Below are 23,539 nucleotides of genomic sequence, written 5' to 3' on the forward strand. Positions count from 1 at the left end.
GCCCAGAAGGACTATTATTTCTAGCAGCATCCCTTTCATTTTCAATGGCCCCAAATGGAGTCACATGTAAATGTATTTTGAAAATAAAGTTCAATATGATCATTAATTCTAATAATTATCAGGCTTTTAGTCGTTTGTTCTTTCAAATTTAGGCGTCGAAAATAAATTGAGATTCTTTTTCTCTTTGACCTCATCTTGGAGTCATGGGGAACAAAATGATAAACATCCCCTTTCAAGAGTGTGCTCCACAGCGCAACACTCGTGGCTGCACCGCAACAGGATAAGACAGCGAAGAAACGAGTATGCTACCACCGATATATTCAATCGCTATGATGAAAGGCAAATGAAATTATCATTTCATTAAATTACTCTATTCCAGCAGCGAAACTTATAGCATTGGCATCGTTGCAGGCAGGCAATTCTCTTACTTGTAAGGCAGATTATTAAAGTAATTCTAGACATTAAAGGACCAAAAAAATTACCTTTTTAAAAAAAGGTTTCATTGCTAATAACACCTTTTGAACATTTAATGTTTGCATGTAATTAATTGGAAATAGTCACCACAACCAAACATGGATAAGTTCAACAGCTTACACATACAGATCGATAGATATTCTTGTTAACAAAAAAAAAATCACATTAGCAACTATATCATTTGATCAAAATGTGATGAGCTCTGAAATTACAGAATTGCTAAAAATTACACTGATCTGATCTGATCTAATCCAACAGCAGAATAAGTTGACTTTGCACCAAGTAGTTTGGCATTCAGGCTTCCCAGCAGAAAAATTCTGGGGCAGAATTCTGTCACAGCCAGGGTGACAGCATGCATTGGTCTACTTTTTATTCGAAATACACTGTGCAGACAATGCCTTTGGAGTTTCACCGGAAATATTTAATCGGGAAATAATGACATAAAAAAAATCAAAGATTTGACATGTATGGTACCTAAACTAGAGATTTGAAAAATAATTCATGTTTTTAAATTAACCATTCCGATGAAGCTACCTCTGCACAATCTCTTTTGTAATTAATTAAATCTGTGGGGAAGAAGACCAAAAAAAACCCCCCATCAAATATTAAATTGGATGATCAAATAGTTTTGAGACTAAAAAAAGGAAATCTGTCAATGGACAGAAGTTTGGCAAGCAGGTATGATCTGATCTTCAAGATTCACAATTGAAAGGACTAGCTGACAGGTATGATCTAATCTTCAAGGTTCACAAATGAATGGGCTAAGCGGATGGGTATGATCTGATCTACAACATTCACAAGCGAATGGGTTAGCAGACGAGGCCCAAACACCCCCAACAAAGGAAAGCACACAGTACTTTATGATAGCACTTACTCCTTTACAGGACAACATCCGAATGTCAAGTTGTAGTCGGATCCTAATCTGTCAGGACGTTAATACTCAAAAAGAGAGTATAGGTTTGTTCACACAGGTAATCGGTAGGAATACATCCATGCTAATTTGCAATAATTTTGATCCGTAGTTATGTTTCGGCATTCACATGAAAATTTTCAATACTGGCTAGGAGGCAGTTAGCAATCGCATTAACATCAGGAGAATGCACAGTGGTAGATCACGTGACTTGTATTGCCACAATAATTTATATGGATCGCTGCTTCAGCTGGTGTATCACGACCTCAGAGAGTGAGTTTCCAAATGCTCGTTCGCCTTATTCACGGAGAATCACTTCGTAATAGTAGTCCATAGTCCCGTACAGATTTACTCTTCCGAAGTCGTTTTCACAGAGAACTCAGCTCTTAATCTTTCAAATTCACTCCAGACTAACCATCCGTGTGAACACACCTTGTGTAATATCTCTTAGCAATCCTGCCAGTCTAGAAAAATGAAGTGCTTTCAAAAAGACTTCATTTTTGACAATCTTAGCAAAGTTTTTACAGTTATAAAATGGTTAATAATTTGCAAAATAAAATGAAGAAATTATTTCAGTCATTGGCATAGCAATAATCATGATCCATTACAATTTTTTTAAAATTCAAAAACAGTTTATATCATATATTACACATCATCAATTTATAAAAGTGGAAGATGGAACGCGTGGTGTTTTGGCAAAATCAACGTTAAAATTACAGTCGGAAGCTTAAGGATTACAAGTCTGAAGTTGTAAAAGGGATGGGTGAGGTGCAATGGGTTAAAAAAAATAAACTGCCAAAGCTTCTTACAGTAAACATCCACACGGATTGAGCGAATGGCTGGTACGCCGATGGCATTGTACGCCCGGCAGTAATAGCGACCGCCATGCGTACGCAGCACAGGTGAGATATAGAGCATTTCCTTGTGCACAGACACTTCTGGAATGCTGGAGCTTCCTGCAGTTTTTGTCCAACGCACCTGCAGAACACATACGATGGAATCAACAGTTTGTACATCATAGGAATGAACAACAGTTTGTATATTACAGGAATGAAGGACCTATAGCTAACTTTGGTCCACACTCACATAAACACAGAACATTTGCTGGCATCTATCATAGTTGACAGGAGATTATTTTGGCCTTTTATGGCTGAGGAAATTATACATTGCAGCACATATTTGGAGTATAATTTGATGCAGTAATCATCTCCCTCTGGTGGTGCTTTTGTAGGGTCAATCTAGTTTAGCATTAATACATTTTGTTCTACAACAACGTCGACCTCAAAGTTGGATGAAGATAGGCTAACAAGGGATACAGATAGCACCATCTCCAATCTATGAAAAGCATAATGGATTCCATAAAGGAATAAAATTACTTGCAAGGACGAATACCTAACTTAAACACACACACACACACACACACACACACACACACACACACACACACACACACACACACACACACACACACACACACACACACACCTCTATCTGCAGCCAAATGCTTGGGGGGCATTTTCAGCACATTATGTGTAGACCTTATCTTTTCACTGGGGTCTTTTGAAATTCCCGCTGACTTGTGACTGCCCATTGCCCTTTGTTCTTACCATTCAAAATTATTATATTGCCGCTGATTTGCATCATTGTTGGGAGCGCAACTCTGCTGCTGATGTACTGCTCCCTGTAGGTTAGGACAATCATTTTGGAATTTGTTCAGGGCATCGGTAATAGCTCGTCTACTTTGTCAAATGCCTCCATGGAATCTTTAACATCCATCATACAATGCTTGCAGATGGGTCTCCAGCTGAACGTCCATCCAAGGGACAGCACGCTCATTTTATGCAACACTATGCCTGCAATCTGACGGTTTATATTCTGGCCAATAATCCAACCCAAATGTGACAGCTCAAAGGTAAGTATGCTACCTCTGCACCATCGTGTCATACTGTTAATGACTGAACAATGCAAGACAACAGAGGTCATTAAGGCCTAATTTGACTCGTTAGCTTTGATCGATTGATTGCTGTCACAGGTGCTCTTTGAGATAACTGCCTTGCCCTTTTGAAGACAGCCAATGGTGGAAAGGTGTGCTCCGATGTTTTGAGCTATTGTTACAATACGAATGACATTACAAAAGGAGAAGATGGTTAAAAATATGGAAGACAGCATAAAATGGTAATGATGACAATTTTCATCAAGCATGATTTAATATAAAACTAACTTTTGATAATCTCATCCAAATCAGTCAAGGAGTTTTATATATATATATATATATATATATATATATATATATATATATATATATATATGTATATATATATATATATATATATATATATATATATATATATATATATACATATATATACATATACATATACATATACCTATATATATATATATATATATATATATATATATATATATATATATATATATATATATGTATATATATATTATCCCTGTGTTGTAAGAGGTGACCGGGTTGCGTCAGGAAGGGCATCCGGCGTAAAACATGTGCTAAATCACTATGCGGATCATATGGATGATCCGCTGTGGCGACCCCGAACGGGAGCAGCCGAAAGAAGAAGATTATATACACACACACACACACACACACACACACACACACACACACACACACACACACACACACACACACACACACACATACACACACACACACACACACACACACACACACGAGGTGTGTTCAAAATGTATCCAACCTTAATTTTTCGTGTGTAAACAAATGAAGCTAGGGAGGCGTGGTTTGGTGCACGTATGTAGGCATCCTAATCCGTATGCGTGAATATTTTCCCGCCAGCAGAAGCTGTCAGTCGCCGACAGACCGTCGATGAGTGAGGAAGTGTAAGTGAGCGCCGTCGGATTTTCGTTTTAGACAAAATGGTGGAAAAACTTGAACAACGCTACTGCATCAAATCTTGTGTAAAGCTTGGCGATTCCCAAGTGGAAACGATCCGCAAGATTCAACATGCCTTCGGGAATGAAGCAATGGGCACCACACAGATAAAAGAGTGGTACAACTGCTTCAAAGATGGTCACACATCAGTGGAAAGTGAAGCACGTTCTGGTAGGCCCTCAATATCCCGAAATGAGATAGTCATTGACCACGTGAAGACCCTGCTGATGCAGGATCGTCGAATCACGATCAGAGAACTTGCAGACGAGGCGGGCATCAGCATTGGATCCGTTCATTCCATTGTGACTGCGGATTTGGGCTGAAGGAGAATCTCAGCGAAGTTCGTGCCAAAGCTGCTAACGATCGAGCAGAAGCAACTCCGTTTGGAGATCGCACAAGACATGCTGGAGACTGTGAACAGCGATCCCAACTTCTTCAACACAGTGATCACTGGCGATGAGACCACAGTTATCCGTCATTTTGTCAAAAACGAAAATCCGACGGCGCTCACCTACACGTCCTCACTCATCGGCGGTTTGTCGGCGACTGACAGCTTCTGCAGGCGGGAAAATATTCACGCATACAGATTAGGATCACCGACATACGTGCACCAAACCATGCCTCCCGCGCTTCATTTGTTTACGCACGAAAAATTAAGGTTGGATACTTTTTGAACACACCTCGTATATACATACACTACCGGTCAAAAGTTTTGGAACACCCGCAATTTCCAGTTTTTACTGAAATTTAAGCAATTCAAGTCCAGTGAATAACCTGAAATGGTAAAAAGCCAAGCATAAAACTGCCAGAGGTTAAAAAAAAGTTTAGACTACCAAAAACTGAAAAATAATGTAAATTTCACTTGTTAAAAAAGGCCCTTTTGAGGGAACAAGTAATGGGTTAGCAACTGCAGCTGTTCTGCAGCAATGGAAGTAAATTAAGCCTTGAAAGTTGATGCAATTACAAACCCTCTGTCTGTATAAATGCAGTGTTGGAACAGACTGTGTTGCTACACGCTCTGAAGTATTATTTGGACAATATTGCACTGCAGGAAGTACTAAATTGCTATCATAATGGTGAGAAAAAGACAATTCGCAAAGGAAGACAGACAGACCATTATAACTCTTCAAAGTGTAGGTCTTTCATTTAGAGAAATTGCAAAGGAACCAAGGTGTCAGTGAGTACAGTTTCCTACACCATCAAAAGGTGCTTGGAAACTGGAGGAAACTCTGACAGGAAGAGGTCTGGCAGACCCAAAGCCACAACACAATCAGAAGACAAGTTTCTGAGAGTCAACAGCTTGCGTGATAAGCAGCTCACAGGACAGCAGCTTCAAGCACAGCTAAACACTGGTCGAAGTAAGGAAGTCTCAGTTTCAACTGTGAAGAGAAGACTTTGAGCTGCAGGTTTGACAGGTCGAGTGGCAGGAAGAAAGCCATTGCTAATATGGCAAAATAAGAAAAAGAGGCTTGCCTGGGCCATGAAGCACCACCAGTAGACTACTGAAAACTAGAAGAAGGTCTTATGGATCGATGAATCCAAATTTGAAATCTTTGGTTCATCACGCAGGGTTTTTGTACGCCGTCAAGTATGCAAAAAGACGGTTCCTCAGTGTGTGACACCAACTGTCAAACATGGAGGAGGAAGCGTGATGATCTGGGGATCTTTTCCTGGATCCATAGTCGGCGACTTGCACAGAGTGACTGGCACCCTGAAACCAAAAGGGCAACCACAGCATTTTGCAGCGCCAAGCAATACCCTCTGGTCTACGCCTAGTTGGTCAGGGGTTCATCCTACAGCAAGATAATGACCAAAAACATACCTCAAGGCTATGTCAGAACTACCTAAGACGAAAAGAACAAGACGATAGGCTTCAAATCATGGAATGACTCGCACAGTCTACAGACTTAAACCTCATCGAGCTGGTTTGGGATGAACTGGACAGAAGGGTGAATTCCATGATTTCTTTTTTATCTGCAATTGCTTATTTGTTCAATGCTTTAATTTCAGAGTATATTGAAACATTAAACTGCTTAAATTTCAGTAAAAACTGGAAAAATGGGGGTGTTCTAAAACTTTTGACCAGTAGTGTATATATGTAAAAACATAGTGGGATGTCGGAATGACGCCACATTACGATGCCACAATATGACACCACAATCCTCTTATGGATTACCATCACGACATCTTTTGACATTTTACTTTTGTTGCTCGATCATGAGCTGTACTGCTTCAGCAGTAGCTTGCCTTTCACTAAGCCCAGATGTGCTTGAGGCCAGCATGGGGATTATATGTTCATTATTATTATTGCCATATGAATCCACTCTTCTTATTGTCGTTGTAAACATTATTAGTATTTCTTAATATATGTTTTGTTCCAGTGTTATCGTTGTTTTTGTTCTTTATTTTGTAATTAGAATGCTATGCCGTGGTGGAAGGACATGTTAAGCTGATTTATATACCTTAACATAGCATGCATTTAAAACATGGGAATTCTAATGGATTTTTTGAGTAGTTAATTAGCCTAATCAACTCAGGAGGTCATGATAATCATTTTGGTGCATCACATTCCACATTAGAACGTTCTCGGAGAACTCCACAAAAAAACGCCCCACACAAAAACACACACACACCTCATCCATTTATAGTAGAGTGTTAAAGGTTTCACGGGGTCTTAGGGGTTTTTTTGGGTCTTCTGGGTCATTGAGTCCAAGATCCCAAGGACCCATCTGAAGCCTGATGGGTCCTTGGAATTTTTTGGGTCTTTGGAGTCTTTTGGGTCATCGGGGTCTTTTGGGTTCTTGGGGACTTTTGAGTCCGAGTCTTTTTGGTCCTCGGTGCCTTTTGGGACTTTTGGTCCTTAGTGCCTTTAGGTCCGTAAAAAGGTGCATTCCAATATTGCGTAATTAATGAATAGGTTTACATAATTAATAAACACAAAAAGTATGACACACACACACACACACACACACACACACACACACACACACACACACACACACACACACACACACACACACACACACACACACACACACACACACACACACACACACACACACACACACACACACACACACACCTCATCCATTTATATCATATATAAAGCTCTTTCTAACTGACTCACTGCTGACTGACTGACTGATATTAAAGATCGGTACCTTCCGGGTTGACGTAGAGAGCTAACATTTTGTGTGCCGATGGATAATGAAGCCAATACACCAGGAGAAATCACAGAAACATCGGAAAGCATCCGTAAATGAAAATATAAATAAATGAAAATAAATAAGTGAAAAATAAAATGCAGGTGAGCGACCTGAGGCAATGGGGAAGGACCATTCGTATGCTTACACAATGTGTAAGCACACCCTGCTAGTAGTAGATAAACTGATTTATGTTTTATATATTTTGTTATTTTGGTATGGATTCAGTCCATCCATGTTACAAAATTTGGCTTATGGTACATTCTACCGCCCCCCAATCCTGAATCCTGGCTTTTGGTTCAGTCCACCATGTGGATTACCACAAATGCGAAACGATGTGAGTACTGTTAAAAAAAAAGCTTAATGTTTGTATATACTGTATATATATATATATACACATATATATATATATATATATATATATATATATATATATATATATATATATATATATATATATATATATATATATATATATATATAGTTGTTTTGGAATGGATTAAATCCATCTATGTTATTAAATTGTTTTAATACTTGTTTCAGTTGATTTGGGGAATGGTTTGGATATGTATTGCTTTTGGAATGGTTCTGTCTACTGTCCATTTTCCCTCCTCCCATGATCCTGGCCTGGTTTGGTTGAGTCCACATTTACATTTGATTTCATTTCCTAATAAAACAATTAATGGTTGATATACAATATTTTTAAATTTTGGATTGCGTGCACCAGCCCAGAGACAAAGTAACTTCATCGCATTGCAATCGCAATCATGGCTTCAGCGGTTATTAAGAAAGGTTTGGCTACAGTTTTACATTGTTTTGAGAGGGGAAGAAGCAGAAGAATGAGAAGAAGAATGAGAAGAAGAAGAATGAGAAGAAGAAGAAGAATGAGAAGAATGAGGAGAAGAGGAGAAGAGGAGAAGAGGAGAAGAGGAGAAGAGGAGAAGAGGAGAAGAGGAGAAGAGGAGAAGAGGAGAAGAGGAGAAGAGGAGGAGAAGAGGAGAAGAGGAGAAGAGGAGAAGAAGAAAACAAAGATGGAGGAAGATGGACAAAATTGCAATTTAGCAATCTCTCGTTGTGCTTTAGTAATGTATTCTGGTGTCTTCTTAAGTCTTAGTAGTTCAGAAAATGCTCAAGAATAAAAGTTATGGCTTTTAAATGCTTACGACTTCACTCTTTAATAGTTTGTGAGCATATCATTATGTACACATTTGAATGGGTGGTCATTTTTTTTCTCATATCATCCCTCTATATGGATTACTTCCATACTCCATGATATAGTAGGATCAACGACAGCCAAAAAACAAATTTTGGCCTAAAATTAGAAACTAGAGACTATAAAAAAGAAATTGGAGATAACATGGAGGAATCTATAAAGATTAATCATTTGAGCAATTCAACAGTGTTGCCTGTTTTCATAGGTAGCATTTTAGTGCCCATCTGAGAGCATTAAGTTAACCATAAAATGCTGAGGCAGGTAGGTTGGTTCTGAATCTGTATATCTAGTCCCTGAAGCCAGATGGGTTTCTCCAAACAATCTGCTCGTAGCATAGTCATTCTCCTGACTAGCACTGTTCCATAAGTTTACAATCAAAATCATTAATGCCATTGCTGTTTTCAGTCAAATTTGAACCCAGAACCTCTGGATTACCAAATCAGGGTCTTCACATCTAAGCCATCACTGTACCTGCAATGTTGCAAAAATATTACACAAAACACACACACACACGGTGCAGAAATAGGTCATTCGGTCCATCATGCCTGCACTACAACAACATCAGAAACCATCACCAACCAACAAGTCCTAACAATATCCCAATACCCCTCTATCTCCAATGCAACCAGGAACCTATGTAATTCCAATTTAATTTTTCGACTGCTTCTGCTGCCACTACCTTTCCAGGGAGACCATTCCGTATTTCCATGCAGTAACCACTCACTCTGAGTGAAAGACCCAAGTCTTAATGCTGTCCTAACTCTCCTCTTAAGCTGTGGCTCCATGTCCTATCACTGTGCATTCTGCTGAAAAACTCTTCTGCACTTATTTTGTTATACCCTTCATTATCTTAAACCTCTCAATCAGATCCACTCGTAATCACATCCTTTCTAATGTGTAAAGTCCTGTCTCCTTCAGCTGCTCCTCATAGCTTAGTCTAATGTTTGTCAAGCTTTGGATGATAACTTGGTCATTGACTATAGAATGTTTGTCAAGCTCAGTAAGCTTCTTTAACTGTTGAATAAAAATGGTTAAAGGGGTCTTGCAACTCTCTGAGCTTGACATTCAACCAGAACCAATGGTGTTATAAAAGAGTGTTTGCTCCAAGTCTGGGAGGTCAGTGGTTCAAACCCCAGCCGAGTCTTACCAAAGACTGAAAAAATGGTACGTGCTGCTGATTTCCTTGGTGTTCAGCAGTTAAAAGGTTAAGAGAACAAACAATCCCCAAAGGTTGGTATCCAAGTGGGAGAAGGAAATTCCTTCTGAGGAAATGGGATACACTCACATGTTCTGCGAGAAACCCATGAAGAAATTTGTGAACCTCTTTGGATGATCTTCGCCAAACTTTTGAGGGAGGGAAGTGTACCAAAGGCATGGAAACAAGCTGCTGTAGTGTCCAATTTTCAAGAATGGTAAGAAGTCTAATCCAGCTAGCTACAGACCACTAAGCCTGACCTTTGTGGTGTGCAATTTAATGGAGAGGATCATTAGAAAAGCCCTAATAAAACACATGGACAAAAATTATTAACTAATTACAGAGCAGCATGGATTTTGCAGTGGGAGATCGAGTGCAACTCAACTACTGGAGGACGGAACAGACAAGAGATCTTGACAGGGGACACAATATTGACTGCATGTAGTTAGATTATCGAAAGGCCTTCGACAGTGTGCCACACCAGCGCCTTCATCGTAAACTTGAGTTGGATGGAATTGAAGGATCACCTGTACTCAAGCATTTGGACATCGGTATTGTAGCACTCTGAGGTTTGGAGACCGGATTGCGGCGAGATCATGGCAGGTGGTTATACCTACTATTGATCTGGTCACTCTGATGGTTACCATGCCCAAGGAGTAGCTGTAGCTGTGTCCAATTATCTAACTCTGATGATAATTGAGGTAACAACGGTCAACCAACGTATGATGAGACTAAGGATTCAACACTCCTTGGGTGACGTTTCCCTGGTCTCTGTATATGCTCCGACTGAGGTGAGTGATTTCACTGTGAAGGACCCATTCTATGCCACGTTCGAGTCTGTGGTTGATCAGTGCCCCAGGCGAGATACTCTTCTAGTCTTGGGGGATTTTAGTGCATTGACTGGAAGTGGTAGGGATGATTATGAGACATGTGGTGGTCCCCATGGGTATGGAACTGTGAACCAGAATAGCACTAAGTTCCTTGACTTTGCAAGAAGTCATGGAACTAAGGTGGCTAGTTCATGGTTTCAGCGCTTGTATTGACTAGATTCTAGGGAGGATGTCGGAGAGATCAAGCTGCGGTGCATCATTTGGGAATGTCAATGTGTCTGACCTTGATTTCGCACATGATGCAGTCATCTTTGCAGAGACTCTAGATATCCTTTTGGGGGCCCCCCAAGGTGCTGAATGAGGAGACGGAGCCGCTGTGATTACGGGTTTCCTGGGTCAAAACCAAGATCCAGGCTTTCAATGACATTTTGGATGCTGCGATCTTGTCTGTACCTGTTTGAGGAGACGATGTTGAGGTCACGGAGAGATTCACTTACCTTGGCAGTGATATTTATGTCTCTGCTGGCTGTGAGCCAGAGGTCAACAGACATATGGGTTGGGCCTGAGGAGTCATGGATTCACTGGATCATGGGGTACAGCACTGTCAGTACCTGTGAGGGAGGACAAAAGTCCAAGTCTTCAGGTCCTTAGTGCTTCCAGTCTTCCAGTCTAGGGATATGAGACTTGGACTCTGACCAGGGATCTGAGATGGAGAGTTAATTCCTTTGGTACCAGGTCTCTTCAGAGAATCCTTGGCTATCGTTGGTCAGACTGTGTCTAACGAGCGGTTGCTGAGAGAGACTCAAATGAGATTTGTTACCTGCATAGTCCGTGAGCGCCAGCTGCGGCTGTATGGACACGTGGCTCATTTTCCTGATGCTGATCCTGCTCACCAGATTCTCTCAGAGAGGGAGCCTCATGAGTGGAGAAGGCCAATGGGCCGACAGCGTGCCTCATGGTTGCAGCAGGTTGATCAGCATCTCAAGGAGATGGGGATGGGCCAGGCATCTGCCTGGGGGATGGCCAGATGAAGGCCCCTGGAGTACCGGCAAAAAGTGGATACAGTGCTGCGCTGTTCCGGCGCATGCTCCCATACCTGACCTAACCTCAAGGATGTCTACTAAATAGGATAGAGGAGTATTTGACTGGATGATCACAATAAGTTGAAGTGAGATGGAAGTTCTCGCACAGGGTGGATGTGAGCAACATTCCACAAGGAAGTCTACTGGGACCAGTATTGCTCATGCTCTTCATGAACGATATTCCAGAGGATGTCTACTCAAATCCGAAGCTCTTTGCAGATGACACTAAATTATACAGAGTTGTTGACTGTCAAGATAATGCCGAAACCCTTCAAAGAGACTTGGATGCTGTCACTGAATGGTCCAGAAAGCGGCAATTACCATTCAATGAAGCCAAATGTGAAGTAGACCACTATAGGAGGAAAAAAAACCAGAGATACACAAACTCTATGTCAGATGATTCAGGGCAGAAGGAAGTCAAGGAGGGGAAAAAGGAAAAGGACCTTGGCATGATATTCGATACAAGTCTAACCTGCAGTACTCATGCTGCTGATGCTGCCAAGAGAGGGAACATGAAGCTGGGAATCATTAAAATATCTTTCTCAGCTCTCAAACAGAAAGAAATTCTTCAACTTTACAAAACCATTGTGAAGCCTATGCTAGAATACTGCAACTCTGTATGGTACCCTATATACAAGAAGGATGAGAACCTGATGGAGAAAGTACAACAAAGATTTACCAAACTAATTCCTGATTTACGACATCTAGAATACCCAGATAGACTGATAGCTCTGAAATTACCAACACTGGCCTATAGAAGACAAAGAGCAGAACTCATCCAGGTCTTCAAAGAAGTTTGATAACCTGGAGGCCATGAAATTATTCCAGATGGATGAGGGGTCGAGAACCAGAGGTCAGACTGAAAATTAAGAAATACAACTGCAGAACCAGACGAAGGCAGAATGCATTCTCAGTCAGAAGCATCAACAACTGGAACTCACTACCTGAGACAGCAGTCAACACAAAAACGGTCAACCAGTTCAAGTCAGCACTGGAAGTACACTGGGCAAATCATCCATTGAAGTACCAACCCCACCAGAGGAATACATGTATCAGCGCAGTCACGAGGGGCAAATAATCATCGCTTCCAGCTTTTATATCCAAGTAAATCCAAGTAAATTAAAAAGAAAGTGAAGAAATGCCCTGATGAGTGCAGTGAGAAAAGTGACATCATTGTCGTGATGTCACTGATACCCAGAGTACCCCAGCAGGTGATGGCACTTCACCCAAGCTCAGTGGCTGTTTGTCTCATCAGTATGTCCGTGTGTGTGTGTGTGTGTGTGTGTGTGTGTGTGTGTGTGTGTGTGTGTGTGTGTGTGTGTGTGTGTGTGTGTGTGTGTGTGTGTGTGTGTGTGTGTGTGTGTGGCAGCTCCATAACAAGCCTTCGACCCTGCGTAGTATTAAAAACAAAAACAGATCGGTAGGTAAATGGATCAGTGCGTAACTTTGAGCTTAACTCGACTTGAACACAAAGCTGGAAATATGTTTTAGCCTTTATACATACTTTCATCTAAAAAAAAAAAGTCTTTGAAACAAGGTAGCAGGAATGAAAAACCTTTTAAAAAATTTGACAAAACAAAGAGTTAAATTAATTGTGATACAAGAGGATCATCATTAGAATAAGCTTCATCTCATTGAAGGTTGATGAAGCACCAGACATGACAGCAGCAAAAGAGTGGTAGAGCATACAGAACAAGACCAAGAATTGCTATCCAAGACATGTCCCCGAGTGATACTTCCTCAGTCCAAAAAGGGTATAACTCTGTGAAAAATGGATCAAACGCCCTGAAAGTCGAACATGTTCTGCAGCTTATCATAATAAATCCATGTACCAAGTTTCAGTTTAACATATTAAAGGGTATGGGAAAAAAGACTGAAAAATCACAAGTGGAACAGACGGACGGACAGATGGAGAACAAAGCTATAGTCACCTCCGGTGAAACTGATCGGGGACTAAATATGGCCACACAAACAGGAACGTAATTTGTCAACCCACGTTGGACCAACAGGATGGTGTAGAAATAGCTGTCTCGTCTGAGTTCGATTTCCAACCAGACTGTCTCAACTGTCGGATTGGTGTTCAGCAGGCAGGGCATCACATCACAAAATGCGCCATCCCTCGGATAGATGTTAAGCCAGGCGTCCCGGCTGCTGGCATTAGTTGGTGGATGCTAAAGATCCCACAGTGTCTTTTGCGAAGAGTTGGCGAGTTATCGCCGGCGACATGAACAAGTTCTAAATTCCTGGCCCAACTATTGCTGGGAAGGCAAAAGCAAATCACCCTTGGAAGCACCGAATCTTCCTTTGGGCAGAGCACCAGAGAGAGCCCTGCATAGATAATTTGTTCACTTTGTGGATTTGCTTCCCCAGCTCTTTTTCTCTGGAACTGGAAGAACAAAGTGACAAAGTTGCGGAACACACAAATAAGCGAAAAAGAAAAACCATGTTGCTTTACTTGGAACTTTGCAAGCAACATCCGTAAACCTGGTGTTGGCTTCGTGGTTAAGGTGGTTGGCTTAAGATCTTAGGATCCTGAGGTCAAGCCCTAATTACTGTTGAATTAACACCAGGTGGGGGTTGACTCAGTGTGTCATGGCTGTTGAATTAACAACAGGTGGGGTTGACTCAGTGTGTCATGCTTCTGAGGTTGGCAAAATGAGTACCAGCATAGGGACACAGCATCAGAGGCATAGTTGTGCCTCAACAAAATGATACCTACCTGGCAGCCAAGCTGGCATTTGCAAGAATACGGATAAGAAGAAGAAGAAGGAATATTAGTGAGAAACCGACATCACAAGTTACACATGATTGGTTGTTTGTTGTATGATGAAAGATGATGCATTGGATTCAGGGTTACCGTTATACTTTATCGGTTGCTAAGGATGATATATCTGCTTCTCGAGGTTCTTGCATTCATTTTATAACCTAGCCCGCATAACCGAACAAAAAATGTGCCGATAATAAATCTAATTTTAAAACCAACAAAGCATGACGATTAAAAATTTAACATTTTCATGGCACACAGCGATTACATTGAAATTGGTATTCCTCTTGTCTTGCGATATCAACAATAAGTACAGTGGTGTTTCCTTCTGTGAAATTATCCATGTACCATCTGCATGTATAAATGTCACATCTTCATGCCTCAACGGCTGATGTTTGGACCCAACGTTGGGAATACATTACCATCGTACGGAGTCGACACGAAACGACCAAACTTATACTCAAAGAACGACTTTTTGAAGTGCGCACAGATGTTCGGTGGTAGACCGAAGTTGGTGGTCGCGTTTCAAGTGTAGAGGACGTGCCTTTGGTCGTGGGTGTCCGGAGATGATGCATTTGAGCCGAAGAGTGTCCCCCTCCCGCACCACACATGCACGCTCAGTTACACCGTCCTTCCGCACGAAGCATGCCCCGCCTGTGGCCTCAATGTAAGCAGCAGCAGGAGCTGTCACACACAGGATGATATTCCATCAAACATAGGATTACCTTCTGTATATGTCTCCATATCATTCAATGACTCACTTTTCCTCTCTACCTCTGTCTTGCTGTGATACAGTAACTAAATGATACAAATCAAAAAGGTATTCAAATGGAGAAAGATCTACATCGGCCACTTTCATAGACCCTTCTAAACAGGGATTAAAAAAAAATAAAAAAATAAAAAAAAAACTTGCTTCTACTCGATCCAGGCACTGGACTCCTGTGTGGCATGCACTTGGCTTTCTGCTTCTCACGTGCAACCCCACCAACTACTGTGATTTAAATTTCCATGATCGCCCCTTCCCTCCCATGAAGTGGCACATCATGGTGTGAGCACAGCAACAGGTAAGGACCACACACCACGTTAACGATGAAAAAACGCACCAATAATTTATACAAACGATGACACAATCCACTCAGAGGTTCAGAGTCACTGTCCTACATGGACACAATTGCAGAGGAGTTGTAGCATATATAAAGCAGTATTCTATTCTGTACATAATTGGATGAGTAGTTCAAATTTTTTAATCCAAGGCAAGTCGAATAACCCTTCACACGGTTATTTTCGCTGAATTATTTTCCCACTCCCATCAAATCAATCTCACTCCTGAATTAAACTATCAGACAATTTCCTCGATGAAATAACTTACTCATATTTCTAATGACAAAGTGGAAACGAAGATAAATGCTTCCACTGGTTGGCAAAACCCAGTTAACAGAGTTTGTTACTGAGCATGCTCGCATTACCAATTGAGCAAAGCCAGTCGGGTCTCTACTGACCGAACAGATGCGGTCGGGTCTCTGCCGACCGAGCAGATGTGGTCGGATCTCTGCCGACCGAACAGAGCCGGTCGGGTCTCTGCCGACCGAACAGAGCCGGTCAGGTCACTGCCAACTGAACAGAGCCGGTCGGGTCTCTGCCAAACGAACAGAGCCGGTCGGGTCTCTGCCGACCGAACAGAGCCGGTCAGGTCTCTGCCGACCGAACAGAGCCGGTCAGGTCTCTGCCGACCGAACAGAGCCGGTCAGGTCACTGCCAACTGAACAGAGCCGGTCGGGTCTCTGCCGAATGAACAGAGGTGTTCGGGTCACTGCCGACCGAGCAGATGTGGTCGGATCTCTGCCGATCAAACAGAGGTGGTTGGGTCTCTGCCGACCGAACAGAGCCGGTCGGGTCTCTGCCGACCGAACAGAGCCGGTCAGGTCACTGCCAACTGAACAGAGCCGGTCGGGTCTCTGCCGAACGAACAGAGCCGGTCGGGTCTCTGCCGACCGAACAGAGCCGGTCAGGTCACTGCCAACTGAACAGAGCCGGTCGGGTCTCTGCCGACCGAACAGAGGTGGTCGGGTCACTGCCGACCGAGCAGATGTGGTCGGATCTCTGCCGACCAAACAGAGGTGGTTGGGTCTCTGCCGACCGAACAGAGCCGGTCGGGTCTCTGCCGACCAAACAGAGCCGGTCAGGTCACTGCCAACTGAACAGAGCCGGTCGGGTCTCTGCCGACCGAACAGAGCCGGTCAGGTCACTGCCGACAGAACAGAGCCGGTCGGGTCTCTGCCGACCGAACAGAGCCGGTCAGGTCACTGCCAACTGAACAGAGCCGGTCGGGTCTCCGCCGAACGAACAGAGGTGGTCGGGTCACTGCCGACCGAGCAGATGTGGTCGGATCTCTGCCGACCAAACAGAGGTGGTTGGGTCTCTGCCGACCGAACAGAGCCGGTCGGGTCTCTGCCGACCAAACAGAGCCGGTCAGGTCACTGCCAACTGAACAGAGCCGGTCGGGTCTCTGCCGACCGAACAGAGCCGGTCAGGTCACTGCCAACTGAACAGAGCCGGTCGGGTCTCCGCCGAACGAACAGAGGTGGTCGGGTCACTGCCGACCGAGCAGATGTGGTCGGATCTCTGCCGACCAAACAGAGGTGGTTGGGTCTCTGCCGACCGAACAGAGCCGGTCGGGTCTCTGCCGACCAAACAGAGCCGGTCAGGTCACTGCCAACTGAACAGAGCCGGTCGGGTCTCTGCCGACCGAACAGAGGCGGTTGGGTCTCTGCCGAACGAACAGAGGTGGTCGGATCTCTGCCGACCGAACAGAGCCGGTCAGGTCACTGCCGACAGAACAGAGCCGGTCGGGTCTCTGCCGACCGAACAGAGGCGGTCGGGTCTCTGCCGACTGAACAGAGGCGGTCGGGTCTCTGCTGACTGAACAGAGCTGGTTTGGTCTCTGCCAACCAAGCATAGCCTGTCGAGTCTCTGCCGAAAGAGCAGCGGCAGTCGGGTCTGCCGAATGAACAGAGCCGGTCAGGTCTCTGCATGCCGATCAAGCAGAGCAAGTCGGGTCCCTGCATGTCGATCGAGCAGAGCCGGTCAGGTCTCTGCATGTCGATCGAGCAGATCCGACCGATCTGTGTACTCCGATCGAGCAGAGCCGGACGGGTCTCTGCCGGCTGAGTCTCTGCTGACTCGGCAGAATCGGATGGGTCTTCGCCGATCAAGCTAACCCAGCCAGGTCTGTTATAATTAACTCGGGGTCTGTAATGACTCGGTTAACGCACCAGAATCTGTAATGATTGGGCTAATCCAGTGGGGTTTTCAGTGGTGCAGATTTCCACACTTAAGCATTTATGCAGTTACATGAACACGCAGTTTATGTCGATATGCGATTTAGACCATTTCTCAAAAACCGATACACGAACACACATCAGCATTTACAGAACCTCAGAGTAGCAATCTCGTGATCAAGGGTGGGATTTCCCACCATCACTGCACCATCATCGTACATGGAACGCAGCAGGACCTGTTCCTGCTGTGGACGAACATCGCAACAACAACTTCAGCTCACGAAAGATCACGCAACGCTAAACCCATCGGCCTCCCGTACCATAAACTCCATGTGACACCGCGGTGGCCTCTCCAAGAAGCAGCAGCAGAAGCAGCGGCTGCCAAGCAGACTGGGAAGCATCCATGACCCCGCTCGCAGAACGTAGAGATGACCAGATCGTTCAACGACAGATCGAACCCCTCGATGGAGGATTCTGATGACAGTTTGGAGCAACAAATCACAGCTAATTGTATTTCTTTCTCACATTACGTGCTCCAGCATGAGAACTTCGTGTGCGGTGTTCAGGGAGAAACAAACTCGGAGGGTCATGATGGAGAGATGGAAAAGTGAGGTGGATCCGAAACAGAGACGTACTGTTTTTGTCCGTCGATATCCGTGACTGGGTGGATATGTAGCACGGCTTGAATGCCACATCGGTTTAACGAAGCACGATGAGAGCTGTGGGACGGGACAGCCTCTCTGGACGCCCCTCCGCGTGGCCAGCACACCTCGCAGCGCACGATGGTTATAACGCCCCTTCCACTGTGCAGCCCTCCTCCATCCCCAAAGGAATACGCCCAATCCAGTTCCCACAGCCTTCACAGGGCATGCCCCATCTTTTTGAAAACCAATCCTGATCTAGCCACAGATCTTCTCTCATTTCCACTTCATGTTTAAATTTCAAGCATCGAAATATGTTACTGTATGTTGTGGTCTTGTGTTCTCCACAAATCCTTATTGCTTCCCACTACATATATATATATATATATATATATATATATATATATATATATATATATATATATATATATATATATATATATATATATATATATATATATATAAAATTCCAGCAATCTCTGTGTGTCTGTCTGTCTGTCTGTCACCGCTGTTTCTCGACAACCACTGATCCGATCTAATTGAAACTTGCCAGGTATATTGCTGGGACCCTGTGGATGTGCCTTTTCAAGGTTTGATATTAATCGGACAAGTGGTTCCCAAGTTATGGCCATTTATTTACAAAACCAATGACAGGACACAGTGCTATGACATCACAATTGAGGTCACAATTCTTCTTCTTTTTTTTCTCTTCTTTTTTTTTGCACATATGGCCACGCACGTACGGGCACGCACGTACGGGCACGCACGTACGGGCACGCGATAGCGAAGGAACGGCCTGCCTGTGTGTTTGTTTCTGGCACGCGGTTTGAAAGATTTTTTTTTTCTTTGCACGTATGGCCATGCACGTATGGGCACGCACTAGTTTCTAACAAAAACAGTATAAACTAGAGGGGGAGCACTCGGGAGAGTGCAAAACCTCCACCACCAATACTGCTGGGGTCACTCAAGTGAACCTTATATCTTATTCATTAAATATGATGTCAACAGTGCTGACAGTTATAGTTCTTTTCTCCAACATTTTTTTTTTTGGGGGGGGGGGGGGGTTGGAAATCACTTAAAACATGTAGAAATGCAAGAAAAAGAAATCGAAATTTTGTTGAAAAAAAGGTTGCAAAAATTTTTTTTCTCGAGCAATTATTTTGGGGGGGGGGTTGGAAATCACTTAACACATGTAGAAATGCAAAAAAACCTTTTTCTCTAACAATTTTTTGGGGGAGGGGGTTGGAAATCACTTAAAACATGTAGAAATGCAAAAAAAAAAATTTTTTTTAAACAATTTTTTGGGGGAGGGGGTTGGAAATCACTTAAAACATGTAGAAATGCAAAAAATATATATTTTTTCTCTAATTTTTTTTTCTCAATTTTTTTTTGGGGGGGGTTGGAAATCACTTAAAACATGTAGAAATGCAAAATAAATTTTTTTCCCTTTTTTTGGGGGTGGGGTAACAATTTTTTGGGGGGGTTGATAATCACTTAAAACATGCAGAAATGCAAAAAAAAATTCTCTAACAATTTTTTTTTGGAGGGGGGGGGAATAAATGTGCGTCGAATACATGTGCGAATTCAGAAGGAATACATGTGCGTCGAATTTTGGACTGAACAGAGACGGTTGGGAACGACACGAACTGCACTCAAACTGGAACTGACATCGACCAGCAGATGGGAACGCAGCGCAGGAAAAATGACCACTAGCCCAGGACGAGCAGGACGCGCCGACAGAAACGACACTGGAAAGACGACTAGCCCAGGATGAGCAGGACGAGCCGACAGGAACGAGCAGACAGGAGCGTTGAGCAGGAACGACACCAGCGGCTCCGCGACCCGTCCTTTTGTCGACCCCATGGTGCTAGGCGCGGGCGATGACCCGAAGCGATGTGTCGTCACCCGAATCGGGCGCTCTGGTTGGGACCCAGCCAGCACATGGGCCAGCCGTGATGGCCAGAAGCAGCTCCACTTTACATCTGGCCAGATGGTTCCAAACTGCGGAATAGTCTCGCTCCAAGCACTGTGACACGAATTGCCCTGCACCGAACTCCCGGGCCGTCCACAGTGACCAGCGGTCAGCGCCGGTCAATGCGCTGCCTGTCATAAAGCCATGTGGCCCGAGCCATACTGTTACGAATTTGGAAGTTTACTGCACTCAACATTCAGGTCCCTATAGAACAGTTATATCGGTAAGTGTGTGTTTATAGTTAGGGCCCCTACCTGTGTCTAACGGGAATTACATGTGTGCGCTGCGGAGATTCGTTTACAACAAACCTCCTTCACTCCACTTCACACACTGACGCCAATGCCCACGTGCGTTCGGCCACGTACGTGGGCGGAGATTTCCGTTGCCTCAGACAGGCACTCCGCCCAGGAAGGCAGGGGCATGCCCATTGTCCAATCATGCCACAGCGAGCGACTTTCACATGGCACCCCAGCCAATGGGATTGAGATTACCACAGATTGCGACCTTTCCCACGGCACCCCGGCCAATGGGATTGAGATTTCCATAGAGAGCGCCCTTTCCCACGGCACCCCGGCCAATGGGATTGAGATTGCCACAGAGAGCGACCTTTCCCACGGCACCCTGGCCAATGGGATTGAGATGGCCACAGAGAGAGACCTTCCCACGATGCCCCGTCCAATGAGGGTAGAGAGCACCTCAGACGGCGATTTGCTCACCCCCGAGGAAAAAGGAATACAAGAAACGCCAGGCTGGGTAGTGGTGGTGGTAAAAGGGTAGAGGTGGTGGAGGTTGTCGTCATGGTGGTTATCATCATCGTGTTGCGGGTTTGAGTCCCGCCAAGCTGGATCATCGTCGCCTCTGATCTTCTCCTTGGTCTTGATCGATTGGTGTGTGGCCGGATGGAGAGCGCGGTACCTGATGCTTGGAGCGGCATCGTGTTGCGGGTTCGAGTCCCGCTGAGCCGGATCGTCGAAGACCAAACGAGGTGGACAGGTCCAAGCACAGGCTCTGGTCTCCAGCTCACCTGTCCTCGAGCTGGAAGCGTTCAATAAAGACCATTGGGGTCTGTGTGTGTGTGTGTGTGTGTGTGTGTGTGTGTGTGTGTGTGTGTGTGTGTGTGTGTGTGTGTGTGTGTGTGTGTGTGTGTGTGTGTGTGTGTGTGTGTGTGTGTGTGTGGGCCCGTCTTTAAGTAGCAACTGTATAAGTGCCTGTGTATAAATTTCCATTTCTTTTATAGTCGGATAACTCTGCTCTTCTGTGTTCCCATCCTTGCCTATTGTAAATAAATATCTATTGTGTAGAATGTTTCAGCTCGTTTTTGTGTTTCTTTCATTGGCTTAGCACGGTGCGTGTTGAGAAATTGGGAAGCGGCAAATTGTGCATTCGATCCGGTGCGGCTCTGGTAACTCCACTCGGTTACGCAGGATCCAAGCCGTTACCACGACTCGGATCGGACAGAGTCGGCCGAGGGTGTGGTTTCCCTGGTAGTTGGACGGTGTGAGTACTTAGGTAAATTGGAGTAAGACAAGTGGACCCTACCTCACGCCGAAGTATTGGCGACCACGGTCCTGAAAGTGACCCGTGGCTCTCAAGTTCTCCGAGAAGCACGATCTAGATTCCGGGTGTTCGGTGGAGCCGACCCTACTGCCCCACCTCGCGGTCGTGCTCGCCGCCGACGCCCAGCTCCACAACAATACAGCATGCCTCTGCCTGGCTGCAGCCTCACCGGACAGAGAGGCAAGAGGACGTTCGCTGTCTGCGGGAGACACCCGTGGCCACGGTGGTCAGCGAAGACCGACGGTAAGATGCTATGGTAACACATGGGCAGACCCGAACACAATGTGTGCCACTCGTGCCCTGCTCCATGTGCAATAACAAATTATCCAGGACAGCAAGTGGGTCCACCACCATTAAGCACGTGGCCATTTATCAAAGGCGGTGTCGTGTGCCGGTGCCAGCCCTGATCTGTGTCAGGGAATTGAGGGAAAAGGATTGGATATAATTATTAGATGGAGACTCGGAGTGAAGAAGAGCATGCCGCGTGCATACTGTAATTTGTTAGCACTTGGTGTGTTGCTCCATCTATTTCTTCGGCACACCATTCCTGCAGTGCACCGTTGGGTTGGTTATCCTTCTGGTCTCACCAGGGCATTCGTGCAGCAACACGGTCATGTTGGTTATTCTTCTAGGTCGCCTGAACAGTGGGTGGGCGGTCGTCGCTGTACTGCATGTGTTCCATGCAGCGCTGGCGTATATTGTTGGCTTCCACTGCTGCCCTTGGTCTTTTGTGAGGACGCATTCTTATGCGAAGGGCACAACTGTGGTTTTTACCAATGAGTGTCCGAGCGGAGTGCCTTCTGGCTCACGCGAGGACCCCTTGCTTGGATTTGCCTCAGGAATAGAGACAAAGGCAGAGTAGGAATGAAGTTCAGAGGCTTAATCAGATCGAGCTATGAGATTTACACAACGCACTGTCCCGTTCGACCCACTAGACAAGAAGGAAGGGACTACCTGAACGTGCATTAATGAAATAACTGACTGGGGACCACTGTATGTTGGCTGCCATTGGTATGGGAGAGATGCAGTTTCCAGAACAGCAACAAAACATATATACAACAAAAACAGTATAAATATATTTTTTATATATGTATATGTGTCGGAGTGGCGAGTCGTCCAGGATTGTACCCAATAGCCAAGGAGACTGCTTAGGCAGCACCAACACTGTGCACAGAGTGTGCAACACCAACACCAACACTGTGCAACACTGTGCACATGGATGGATGGATGGATATATACATATATATAACAAAACCGGGCGTAGTGGCGTGCGCCTGTAATCCGGCTACTCAGAGGCTTGGGTTGGAGGATCGCTTGAGGACGGGAGCTCTGCGCTGGGCCACGCTATGAGAGGGTGTAGGGCAGCCCGGAATCATGGTGAAACTCAATCTTTATCCCTGTGTTGTAAGAGGCGACGAGGTTTGCGTCAGGAAGAGCATCCGGCGTAAAACCTGTGCCAAATCAGTATGCGGATCATAACGGATGATCCGCTGTGGC

The 23,539-nt window shown here is 44.6% G+C and overlaps 1 protein-coding gene across 3 annotated transcripts in view; it reads right to left on the reverse strand.

Annotated features, from left to right (window-relative positions):
• The window catches only part of MDGA1 (MAM domain containing glycosylphosphatidylinositol anchor 1), a 369,996-nt gene that overhangs the window by 291,980 nt on the left and 54,477 nt on the right, over window positions 1-23,539 (reverse strand). Inside the window, exons 1-4 of one of the 3 annotated variants that reach the window (XM_085858360.1) lie at window positions 18,508-18,840; window positions 18,193-18,346; window positions 15,083-15,278; window positions 2,194-2,362 (exon numbers count right to left, since the gene is read on the reverse strand). In XM_085858360.1, the coding sequence (XP_085714486.1) occupies window positions 2,194-2,362; window positions 15,083-15,278; window positions 18,193-18,277 (450 nt within the window). In that variant the 5' untranslated portion in view covers window positions 18,278-18,346; window positions 18,508-18,840. Of the gene's footprint in view, window positions 1-2,193; window positions 2,363-15,082; window positions 15,279-18,192; window positions 18,841-23,539 lie in introns of those variants that run through there. The other 2 variants (XM_085858361.1, XM_085858359.1) reach the window with 2 other exon arrangements.

This window comes from Eptatretus burgeri, chromosome 15, assembly GCF_056783735.1.
Source record: "Eptatretus burgeri isolate ZD-2024b chromosome 15, Ebu_testis_v1, whole genome shotgun sequence".
NCBI classification, from domain to species: domain Eukaryota; kingdom Metazoa; phylum Chordata; class Myxini; order Myxiniformes; family Myxinidae; genus Eptatretus; species Eptatretus burgeri.